The sequence below is a fragment of the Juglans microcarpa x Juglans regia genome, chromosome 8D (assembly GCF_004785595.1).
Source record: "Juglans microcarpa x Juglans regia isolate MS1-56 chromosome 8D, Jm3101_v1.0, whole genome shotgun sequence".
In the NCBI taxonomy this organism is placed as follows: domain Eukaryota; kingdom Viridiplantae; phylum Streptophyta; class Magnoliopsida; order Fagales; family Juglandaceae; genus Juglans; species Juglans microcarpa x Juglans regia.
In genome coordinates, this window is record NC_054608.1 from 4,148,484 (window position 1) to 4,159,926 (window position 11,443).

An 11,443-nucleotide genomic window follows, 5' to 3' on the forward strand; every position below is an offset into this window, starting at 1 on the left:
CGCCTGCAAAGAAAAGTATAAGTAAAGAAGAAGCATAAAGTGTGGTACTGTGCGAAGAGAGAATTGATTCTCACAAAGCTGGATTATGTTTGGAGAAAGGCATAAGAAAAAGAAAGTATAAAGATTGTCAAAGAAGCTTTACTTGGGATTCCCCTCCCCATGAAAATGAAAGAATACAATGTTGCATGCTCCAAACTCCAAGGAGAATTTTTTTTTTTTTTTTTTGGGAGCAGAGGACAGTACCCAATTTATTAAAAACCTTAAGAAAACCATGGTAACAATTCCGACATTGGGGTTACATATAGACAAACACACCAATCCAGGCATTCAAACCAATATAAACCAAATGATTACGACCTGTTTTTATTTGTCATATGAACACAATCACAACTTGGGTCACCCAATTAATCATCATTCCCTCATTATCTAAAGACAATTAACTATTGTTCATAAAGAAGGAAGCGATGGATAAGGAGAATTACTATGAGAAAATCAGCCTAATTTCTGATTAAAGAGGTCATTCTAGGTGGGAAATATTGTCCCAAAATCAATTGAAGGCCTCCAATATATATTGAGCTTTTACATATTTTATGGATATTGTGCGTCCAAGACATTGGCTTCTATGAAATATTAAATCCAAAAAAGCTTCAGAAAAATGAAATAGAAAAGTGGTTTGTCTGGCTATATTATGTAGTACTCCTTTGCAGCAATACACCAAACTCCATTAAAGAAGCATCCAAGTATATAACTTCTTAAAGAGCCATAAACACGCATATACGTATAAAAGCAAGCTGTCCAGGCCTCATTTGGTTTTGTCCCTATAAAGTCCCAGAGGGCGTTAGGCCAACAAGTTTCAGTCACAAGGACACAATATCAGAATTTGGCCTTTTCTTCCCAAACTTATGCCATTTAGAATTCAGATGGGTGAGTTTCATCTCAACCTTTCGGTTTCAATGAGAAAGCAATGGTTTCCTTGGCTCTTGAATGTAGGGATGATCATGTGGTTATTCATGTTTGCCAATGTAACATGTGAGGATCATGAAATTGGGGTTCCTTCAATTGGCGCACTATGTATCAGTGATTGTGCAACATGTCCTGTCATATGTTCACCGCCACCTCCGCAGCTACAGTCACATCCACCACCGACATCTTCAGTGCACCACTCACCACCTTTATATGCCCACTCGCTGCCACCACCACCGCCACAGCCAGCACCATCATCACCACCACCGCCACCACCAACGTCCCCACCACTACCATCTCCACCAGCAGCATTGCCGCCAAAGGCTTCTTCATATTCTTTAGGGGGTTCGCCTCCACCTCCTTTTATTTACTTCAACAATATGCCTCCTTCAGGTCCCGGACGTGTACCACCCATGGCCGGAGCATACGATTACTCCTATCCTTACTACTATTACGCTTCCATGGCTTCGACCTCTCTTTCAGCACTCGATGCTTCCTTCTTCTTAATCATGCTTCTTGTCTTCCATTTCGTGTTCTCTTGCTGGTGAGTAAAACAAGCTGGTGGTGACAAGTTCTTCTAATGGAAAATGCAATGGGTTGATCCTCACAAGTTTGTAGAATTGAAGGAGATTCCGAAATTCTTCAGTCTGTTCATAAGTGTTTCAGTATATTTGCTTCCTTTTTCTGGGTCCTTTTTGCACTGTAGCTATGTTCAGAGATAAATTTAGTTAGTTGCTGAATGAGTTCAGATGTATTATATATTTTACTTGTAGAAATTGGCTCATTATGAGTAATTAAAGCACAAGCATAAATGGTAAATGTTTTATATGAAAGGTATGTAATTTATCATTCATGCACTTTGATGGAAGAGGATTTTGTGGTTCTCATGATGGATGTATTAATTCATACTGCCATGACCAAGGTACAATTACTTTGCAAATAAATTACTCAGTGATATAATCTGCTATCAATTCAAAAGTTTTGAGCCAAATACATTCAGTTGGGTGCAATGACAAGAAGCATGGATGTTCCTACCTTAACAAATCTAAAAGTTAACATATTAGTAAGTAGTCTTCAGTAGCAAGCATCTGACAAAGAAACACATTTAAAAGAGAAGAGCCTCATTCCAAATCTCCATGCATTTCTTTCCACCTTTATGAAACATGCTTGCAACAATATTTTCTTATCTAAGATTTTCAATATTATTAATGGGTTTAAAAGCATCAAGCTCAATACCCATTCACAACAAGTTATGGATCGAGACTAAACAGCGGCAAAGATGTTGGTGAAATATGGAATAATAAAATAAAAATTACAATAAAATCAAATTTGAAATCAAACCAGTTTAGATTTAGGTACACAAATCTGACTCTCTTTAAGACCTTCTTTGGATTGAGAAAGTATCTCAACTCATCTCATCTCATGATCTAATCATTACAACTTTTTCAAACTTCCATAAAAAATACAATAAACAATTCAACATTTTTAAATTCTAAAACATAAATAATATTAAAAAATAATATTTTAATAATATTTTATTCAACTTTTAACTCGATATCCAAACCTCCCTTGAAATTTAGGTCACGTTTGAATGTTGAGCTAAATTGAGTTCTTTATGAATAATAGTGAGTTGAGATGGTGTAATGAGTTTTGTGGAGCCTACTTAAGATGAGTTTAGATATGTTTAAATGTTAATATGAGTTTGGATGTATTTATGCGAAGTTGAAAAAGGTTGTAGGTCCCGCGTGTAAAGATGTGTCGAGTTGAAAAAGTTTGTAGGTCCCATATGTAAAGAAGTTTTGAGTTGAGTGATGTTTAGGTTGCATTTGAATGTTGAGTTGAGTTAAGTTCTCTATTAATAGTAGTGAGTTGAGATAATTGAGATGGTTTTAGATGAGTTGAATAAAATATTGTTAAAATATTATTTTTAGTATTATTATTGTTTTAGCATTTGAAAAAGTTGTATTGTTTATTATATTTTGTGTGAAAATTTAAAAAATTTGTAATAATGAGATGAGATGAGTTTCCAATCCAAACCGAGGCTCGTGAGTTCTATGGAGCTCACCTAAAATGAGTTTAGATGTGTTTGGATGTTAAGATGAGTTTAAATGTATTTATGGAATTTGAAAAAGGTTGTAGATCCCACGTGTAAATAGGTGTTAAGTTGAAAAAGGTTGTGGGTCCCACCTGTAAACATGTTTTGAATTGAAATGAGTTTAATGATTCGAAAGTTAGGTGTGTAGATGTTAGAAGAGGCCTAAATTTAAACCGAACTCAACTGAGCTGAGTGCAGTCTAACAATTAAACGAGCCCTAAGTGATTTGAGAGTTGAGTGTTTGGATGTTAGGCTCAACTTAAAATTTGACTGAACTGATCAGTTGATTTCAATACGTTACAACATCCAAACTCGGCCTTAAGCCCTATGTAGTATATAAAGTTTTCAAATGAATCGGTGCAACAGAACTCCTCTTGACTTATTTCCTTTAGGATACAAAAACCCAACTGATTGTTGTATAGCTCAAACCAACTCTTTACAAGTGGTTAAGCCCAAAACTCCACTAGTAAACACACCTTTCTCTTGTCTAGAAAATATTTAAAAATTATCTACCAAATTTTTTACTTCTCTTTTCTCTCTTGTACGTGCAGCATAGGTAACTACCACAATATTATGTTTAAAAAATTTGAGAAGTTTATTAAAAGCATCCTCAATAGATTAGTTAAAAGTTAAATTTATTTAGTATTTAGCTATTAGAAAATAAAATATGACCACAATAGATTAGCTAAATTCCAAATAATTGGACTTTAGTTACACTAGTGACTTTCAAAATATTTTCCAAATTTGAAAGTTACTATAGATAGACCAAATACATATTTTATCAATTATTTCTCTTTCATCTTTCTTATCTACTTCATATAAAACAACATTAATATAATTAGAATATGACTACTAATTCACATATAATAGGTAGAATGATAAAATTAAATAAACTAATAATTAAAAAAATTAAATATTTTTTAAAGTAATATTATTTTATTACTATATAATGAATAATCCAATGTGAAAATTTGATGTGAATAAAATAGCTAAAGTCAAATTCATCTTATATTATTTTATTATTATATAATGAAAAAATAGCTATTAATTCCAATGTGAGGATTGGAATAACCAAATCTAAATTCTTCTTACATTAACCTAAAAGTGTCCTTCAACTTTGGCTAATCCATTGAGAGTGATCTGAGTAGTAAATAATATTCTCAAAAACCATCCGGTAGAAAAAATTTAAAGGTTGGAATAATAAAACAAAGAGCAGCGCACACTAATGAGATTGAAGACAGCAATGAGTGAACGACGTTAGAGAAAATAAAAAGGCTTAGCCACTAAAAAAATATTGAGCAACTGAAACATTAAACACAACCAATTTAAAGAGATAAATGTTAACCCAAAAGATATAATAATAAAAGCCACAATCCTAATGTCCAGAGTCCAGATAACCCCAATGGTCAAACATTTTTTTTTTCCTATAAAAATGCAACACTCCATATAAAATAATAAAAGGTTTTGATTGAAAGAACTGTTACAGACATAAAAGATTATACAAAAGTAAATTTATAAATTAATGTAGTTTTATAAGATCCGTTAGATCTATTTTATAATAAAAGTAACTTTATAATCTGACGTACCACATCCAGATAGATCAGTTTGTAGATTTACTTTTGTATAGTCATTTTGTGACTAAAATATTTCTCTTTGGTTTATTGTGCTACAAATGTAAAGTAATGCCGAAACCAATAAAACTATTAATAGATTAAGAATAAAACCACGTTAATGACTATTTTCAGATTCAAATGCCATCGTTACAGTACTTACGATAAATGCTACAAAAATCCTATTAAAAAATACCAACAAAAGATAATTATGTGCGCAGAAGCCATGATTTGTACACTGCATACCATAAACTAACTAGTATCAATCAATGAACATAAAGAACCACAAGAGGCTCAAAAGTGATAGCAAAAGGAATTCAACAGAGATTTAGAAGATAAAATACAGATTTAGCCAATGTGGTGGACTAGTGCTTCATGTATAAAAAGAATAGAGAAACTGTATATCATTTGCTACCACATGAGCTATGTCTTTTGCGTGTGTAGAGAGAGAGAGTATGCACTTGAAATAATAAGGGTGTTGTCCATGTACATTTTGAGGGTAGGATAGACTAGGACCAACTAGGGGTGCTACCCGCTCCCCGCCCTACATGGGTGAAGGTGGGGAATTGTTCCCCGTACCCAGCCCATGCGGGGGTAGGGTACCCCGTCCACTTGCCAAGGTGTGGGGGTGAACTCCTATCCGTCCACCCCTTACTAGGCTTTCGGCCCAGCTCAATTTTTAAGGCACTAAATGGCTCAGAATTTATTTTTGGGTCACTTTGGACTAAGAATTCGTTTTTGGGCCACTTTGAGCCTAGAATTTAACTAAAAAAATAAATATATTTAAAATTAATACATATATATAGAACTATTAACTATATATTAAGTTTCAACTATTAATTAATTAAGTAATAATCATCACTAAGGCACTAAGTTATTACAAATTACAATTTATAATTATACAAATTAAAACTCTAAGAGAACTAATAAACTATTACAATATTGCAAACTCCTTTAAAAATATTAAATATTATAAATTGTACTATTAACTATTGTAACAACATTACACTTAATTGTAAATTAATAATTATAACTCAAAAGTTTTCAATTTGATCAATTTGGGGTGGCGTTGTGGCAGTGAGTTCATTGAGTGGTGAGTTGTGTCGACTGCTGTGAGATTGAAAATCAAAATCATAAAAGTTAATAAGTTATAAAATCTGAAATATTAGTAAGTTAAAAATAAAACAAATTAGAATACAAAATATTAAAAGTACTAACCAAGATGAGATTGAGATTGGGCAATTAGAATTTGAGATGAAGATGAGGTAGATAAGTATAGATCGGTCATTAGGATTCGGCATATATATATATATATATATATTGAGAATATAAAAGCTAAAAATGTACAAGCAAAATAATTATATACTAAAATATGATATAAAATTATAAATGCAAAAAATAAATAAGGGACAAATTGTGCAAACCATGACAATGGTGGGTCCAATATAAAGTCATATTGCATCGAAGGTAGCCGTAGATACCGTCTCATATATCACTATAACAATTAAATTTGAAATGACATTAATGAATACCAATTAAATGAAAATAAATAAATTAATAAGAAATTAGAAAATGAAATTAAAATAAATACCAAATTTAGGCTGATCACCATCCTCCTCTTCCTTATACTTAAGAACATTCGGAATATGAATTGGAGTTCCCTTGGTCCAATTCTGCATGCAAATCAAAGCCTCCACAGTAGTAGGAGCTAATGAACTCCGAAATGAATATAATACACGCCCTTCAGTGCTAAAAGCCAACTCTGAGGCTACAGTGCTAACAGGGATGACCAAAAGATTGCGGGCTATCTCTCCAAGAATGGGATACTTCACGGCATTCACCTTCCACCAACTTAACATATAGAAGTCTCATGAAAATGGTAGAAGCTCCACTACTAAGTATCTGTCTATCTCTGATTGAGCCTTTACAGAACTCCGGATGAAGGGTTGCTCAAACCTCTCACCCCAGTTCAATTTACGCCTTTTCGTACTCTCGACTTCTTGAACCAGTGGGGGGTAGGTGTAGGTGCCTCAATATTACCACCCCGCAAGACGGTAAACTCATCAAATAATCTACTAAGGGTTTCCCGAAACCTTTATACAATAAGTTTCACCCATGCTTGCCCTTACGCAAGGTCCAATCCAAATACCATGTCATCCACTTTAAACTTCGGGTCAAGAACGATAGCTACATATAATAAAATATTAGTCCTAGTAAAATCTCCCAAATACTTGTTGTACTTTGACTTCATAACCAATGTCATCTCCAGCAACCTAATGTGACCACTCGCGACCATGTCATCTAATTCTTCTTTTACCCTAAATTATTTTAGGGTATTTCAAAAAAAATAAAAAAATAAACCACTGACAGATTCACACATGACTACATTGACAGATTCACACATGACTACACAGTACACATCGTTCAAACTATATGCGCAATCAAGTCTCCACAACACACAATTCACAAAATCACATCATTCATCTCCAATTAAACCCCATCATTCCTCCGATCTTTATTCCATAAAATATAAATAAAAAAAATTAAAGTAGATTTAGGGTTTCTTACCTTCAACGACGGAGATGAAGACAGAGTCACAGAAAGCTACAGTGACGGTGAAAGAGACTGCAACGGCGACGGAGATGCAGATTGCAAAATGTACGCAACTGAGTGGCAAGCAAGACACAAAGAGAGAGAGAGAGAGAGAGAGAGAGAGAGATTCTGGGTAGGGTAAGCTCGTCAGGGGGGAGGGGGTGGATCTAAACAAATAACAAAACGACACCGTTTTTCCATTAACAAAACAACGTCGTTTCGTTATTTGTAAGTAAAAAAAACCCAAACATGCTGGGTTATTTTTTCTTACACATGTTAATGCAAGAAACGTGAAGGCTCGGTGGGTGATGAAACACTTTCAATGCCTAAGTCAATCTTTTCGATTGTTAGAGAGAAATCTTTGTAAAAATATGAGTATTTCTTACCTAAGATTAGGTTTTTATACTTCCTCTTTAAGTGGGGCCTCCGTTTCTTGTGCTAGTGATGTCTATCTACCATACTGGGTACCATGCCGTTGCATTTAATGCAGCGTGGCTTCCCCGGTTATGTCCCCTGGACAGGTGGTGGAGTGTGGCCTTTGTCTAGGCACCCTGTTAGGGACAGAGCTTCCAACCAGTATCTTCTATCTGCATTCCATGGGTGTGGTAATTCATTCCCTTGAGTGTCCTTAAGGCAATAAGACCCTGGTTTGTTATTGGGGGTGATGACAAATGGTCCTTCCCATCGGAGCCCTATTTTCCCTTCCTCTTGTGTGGTTGTTCTTGTTTCCTTTAGAATCAAATTGTCCACTTTAAAGGATCTGGGCTTGACTCTCCTGTTAAAGCAGTGTTCTGCTTTTCTTTTGTTGATCGCCATTCAGATCTCAACTTCTTTTCTTTTTTTAGCCAGCAAGTCTAATTGTTCTTTCAACTTCTTGTCATTGGATCATTGGTTGAAATGTTTGACTTTATAGGTAGGCATTCCTACTTCTATTGGTACCACCGCTTCGTTCTTAGAGGTTAGATTGAAAGGAGTCTTTTCCTTCGATGTCTTGACAGTGGCTTGGTATGCCCATAGGACTCTCGGGAGTTCTTCAACCCATCTTCCTTTTTTATTTGTAAGCTTTTTCTTTAGGATCCTGAGTAATGACTTGTCGGTTGCCTTGACCTATCCATTAGCTTTCGAGTGGCCAGAGATGAGTTTTTTAGCTTGCTTCCCAACTCTGCACACCAATCGTGGTAATGACTTGAATCAAACTACTGCTCGTTGTTCGAGATTATACTCTGGGGAATGCCAAACATGCAAAAGACAGCCTTCCACAAGAACTTGGTGATATTGTTTAGTGTGATGGTTGCTAGTGGTTTTGCCTTCACCCACCTGGTGAAGTAGTCTACGGAGACAACTATGAACCTCACACCCCCTAGCTCGGGGGCAGGGACCCGACTAGATTAATCCCCCATTATGCAAATGGCTAGGGCGGCATGATTGACTTAGTTCTTTTGGTGGGCAATGTGGTACCGATGTTTAAAGTTGTCATTTTGGGTACTTCCTGACAAACTCTTCTGTGTCTTTGAAGGCGTGTGGCCAGTAGTAACCTGCTCTCGTAACCTTTCTTGCTAAGGCTCTTTCGCCAGAATGCTTTCCACACACTCTTTCATGTATCTTAGCCAATATTTATTGGACTTCTTCCAATGAAACACACCTCACGAGGGGTACCAAGAAGACCCGCCTGTAAGGCACCCCATTTATTAGTGTAAAACGCGTTGCCATGCTCTTGATCTTCCTAGCCTCCCATTTTTCATTCAGGAGTTCCTTAACATCATGGTATTTTATCATGTCTAAGGCCTATTCTGGTGCCTTTGGCCTTACATCCGAGACTTTCATCCTTATGGCATGAACTTCTATTATTCTGGTGATCATTTGTTCTATTATAGGATGGATTCCTCCTGTTTTGAGATAGCTCGCTCTAGTTTGTAGGCCCTCAAGTTCTCTCCCCATGGTACTTGTTGGATATTAAAATATTGAAAATGATTATGTCTCTCCCACACAAGCTGCATATATTTCCTCAGTTTTTCACCTTTTGCCTCGAATTCTCCCAAAACTTGGTTAATGATCACCTGGAAGTCAACTCTTACTTCAATTTCTACAGCTCCTAGTGCTTCAGTTATTGAAAGCCCGGCCAACAATGTTTCATATTTTACTTCATTGTTGGTAGTTTTGAAAGTGAGTCTTATTACATAGTGGTGTTCTTCCTCGGTGTTCGTCATGATGTACACACTGGCTCCCCTTTCATCACGGTAGGACCAGCTGTCAACGAAAATTGCCAAAGCTTTCCTGCAAGCGTGTTCCTGACTTCTTTGGGGAACTTGCTGAATTCAATTATGAAGTCAATCAAGATTTTCCCCTTCAACTCGATCGCAGCTATTGGAAACTCGATTTTCAAGTGATAGGTAGACGTTATATCCCACAGATTGTTTAGGGTCGTGTGCCCTAAAATGGCATTGTAGGAAGATGGAGCCTTTAATACCAGGAAGTCGGTCATAGTCATAGTGGTGAGAGGGGCTTTGCCGGCCGAGATTGACAAAGTTATAATGCCCTAGGGTTGGACCATATCTCCCAAGTACGCTTTCAATAGCATTGGCAATGGGCGTAGTCAGCTTGGATCGATCTCCATATTTGTAAATGCATCCCAGAAGATGATGTTGATCAAGATATCGTTATCTATTAGAATCTTTTGGGTGATATAATTGGCAACTAACATTGTTATCACTAGTGCATCATTGTAGGGGTAAAATACCATTTTGCTATCTTTTTCATCAAACGCTTGTTTCGTGGGGGTTCTTTATGCGGAGAATACTTCCTCGTATCTGGCCCTCTAGACGTACGCCCTTTTGCTAGAAGAGGTGGGGCCACCCTTGGCAAAACCCCCAGCTACTGTGCATGTCAATATTAAAGGAGCTTTTAACTCAATTATTAAACCCAATGAAAACCATTAATCCACCATTATATATTTTGGCCCCATGGCCTATTAAAAAATATCTAATAAATTTCAATTGGGCTTTTAAAATGTCAACCCATTAATACTATCCAAAATCATCCATTAAATCTTAACGACTCCTAAAATAAATTTTTGGGTCTATGAGTCTAATTTAAAATTCCTAACCAATTTTAATAAATTAATAGTTCGTGGACTTATTTAATATGACTCATTTTAATCTAAATCTAATAAATTATCCATATTTCATCTCTGATAATTTTGGATCGGGGTGTTACATGAGTAACTCGATTAACTCAAATAATACATTAAAACTATTGTCATTTTTTGTTTTATTTGTAGTCTCCAATAATTGGATTTTTGTTGGGGCATCCAACCTTGTGCTATTGTTTTTCATTTAATGCAATCTTAATTGTAAGAGAAAAAGAAAAGAACGAAAATCTAATTTTTTCTAAAAGAGAGTTTTTCATTTCAGATTTTGTCATTATAAATCTATTAATGCGACACATTTTACTTGATTTTATATATTTATCACTTAAATGTCCAACTAGTTAAAGTATAAGATGTATAAGAGCATTTTACATAGAAATGTCATTTAACTATTGCTTTACGACAATTTGCACTCTTGATTAATGTCTAAGCATCAAGATTATATCATGTATCTTATTTTTCATCCGTTGTATTTAAATCATTATCAAAATTCTCAAAAAATGTGAAATACAAATTGACATTATTTTGATATTTGGTTTATAAATTAAAATTTGATAATATTTTATATTTAAAGAAAAATTATATTTACAATATTAAGGTGTGTAAGTCTTGCGTATTGTGTTTAAAAAATAAATAAATTATAAATTCACATTAAAAAATTAATTTTTAATAATAAACTCAATTACCTTTTAAAAATATTTTAGAGACTATTTAAAACTGTATCTAATATTATTGTTTAATAAAAGAATATATTATTTTTCTTTTACCATACAAGTACGTGAAACTGATTGTCAAGATCATGTAAAAGAAAAATTATTCTTATTAATTATTATTTATCACTCCACACTCTATAAAAAAATATTCATATATTTTATAAAAAACATTTACATATTTATGAAAAAAGTATATAAAGTGTGAAAGTAAATATTGGCGTAACTTCTCAAGTGAAAACGTATATACCACGTCACGTCGGTGGGACCCTTTGTCGTCAACGCTGACATGGCCATAATTGGCCCTTTGAACTCACGCCTCATCCCA

General features: G+C 34.8%; 1 protein-coding gene across 1 annotated transcript; it reads right to left on the reverse strand.

The window, feature by feature from the left end:
* Positions 1-1,036: 1,036 nt before the first annotated feature.
* On the reverse strand, positions 1,037-9,467 carry LOC121242136 (keratin, type I cytoskeletal 9-like). Its single transcript, XM_041140041.1, has 2 exons — positions 9,278-9,467; positions 1,037-1,320 (listed from the first exon to the last, which is right to left on the reverse strand). The coding sequence occupies exons 1-2, from the start codon at positions 9,465-9,467 to the stop codon at positions 1,037-1,039; spliced, it is 474 nt and encodes a 157-aa protein (XP_040995975.1).
* Positions 9,468-11,443: the final 1,976 nt, after the last annotated feature.

Excerpts from the sequence above, each read along its gene's own strand:
- LOC121242136 (XM_041140041.1), bottom strand. The coding sequence starts at position 9,467 with ATGACGAACACCGAGGAAGAACACCACTATGTAATAAGACTCACTTTC. Across the intron at positions 1,321-9,277 it reads GGGAGAATTCGAGGCAAAAG|GTGGAGGCGAACCCCCTAAA; the intron begins GTGAAAAACTGA and ends AAATAAAAGGAG.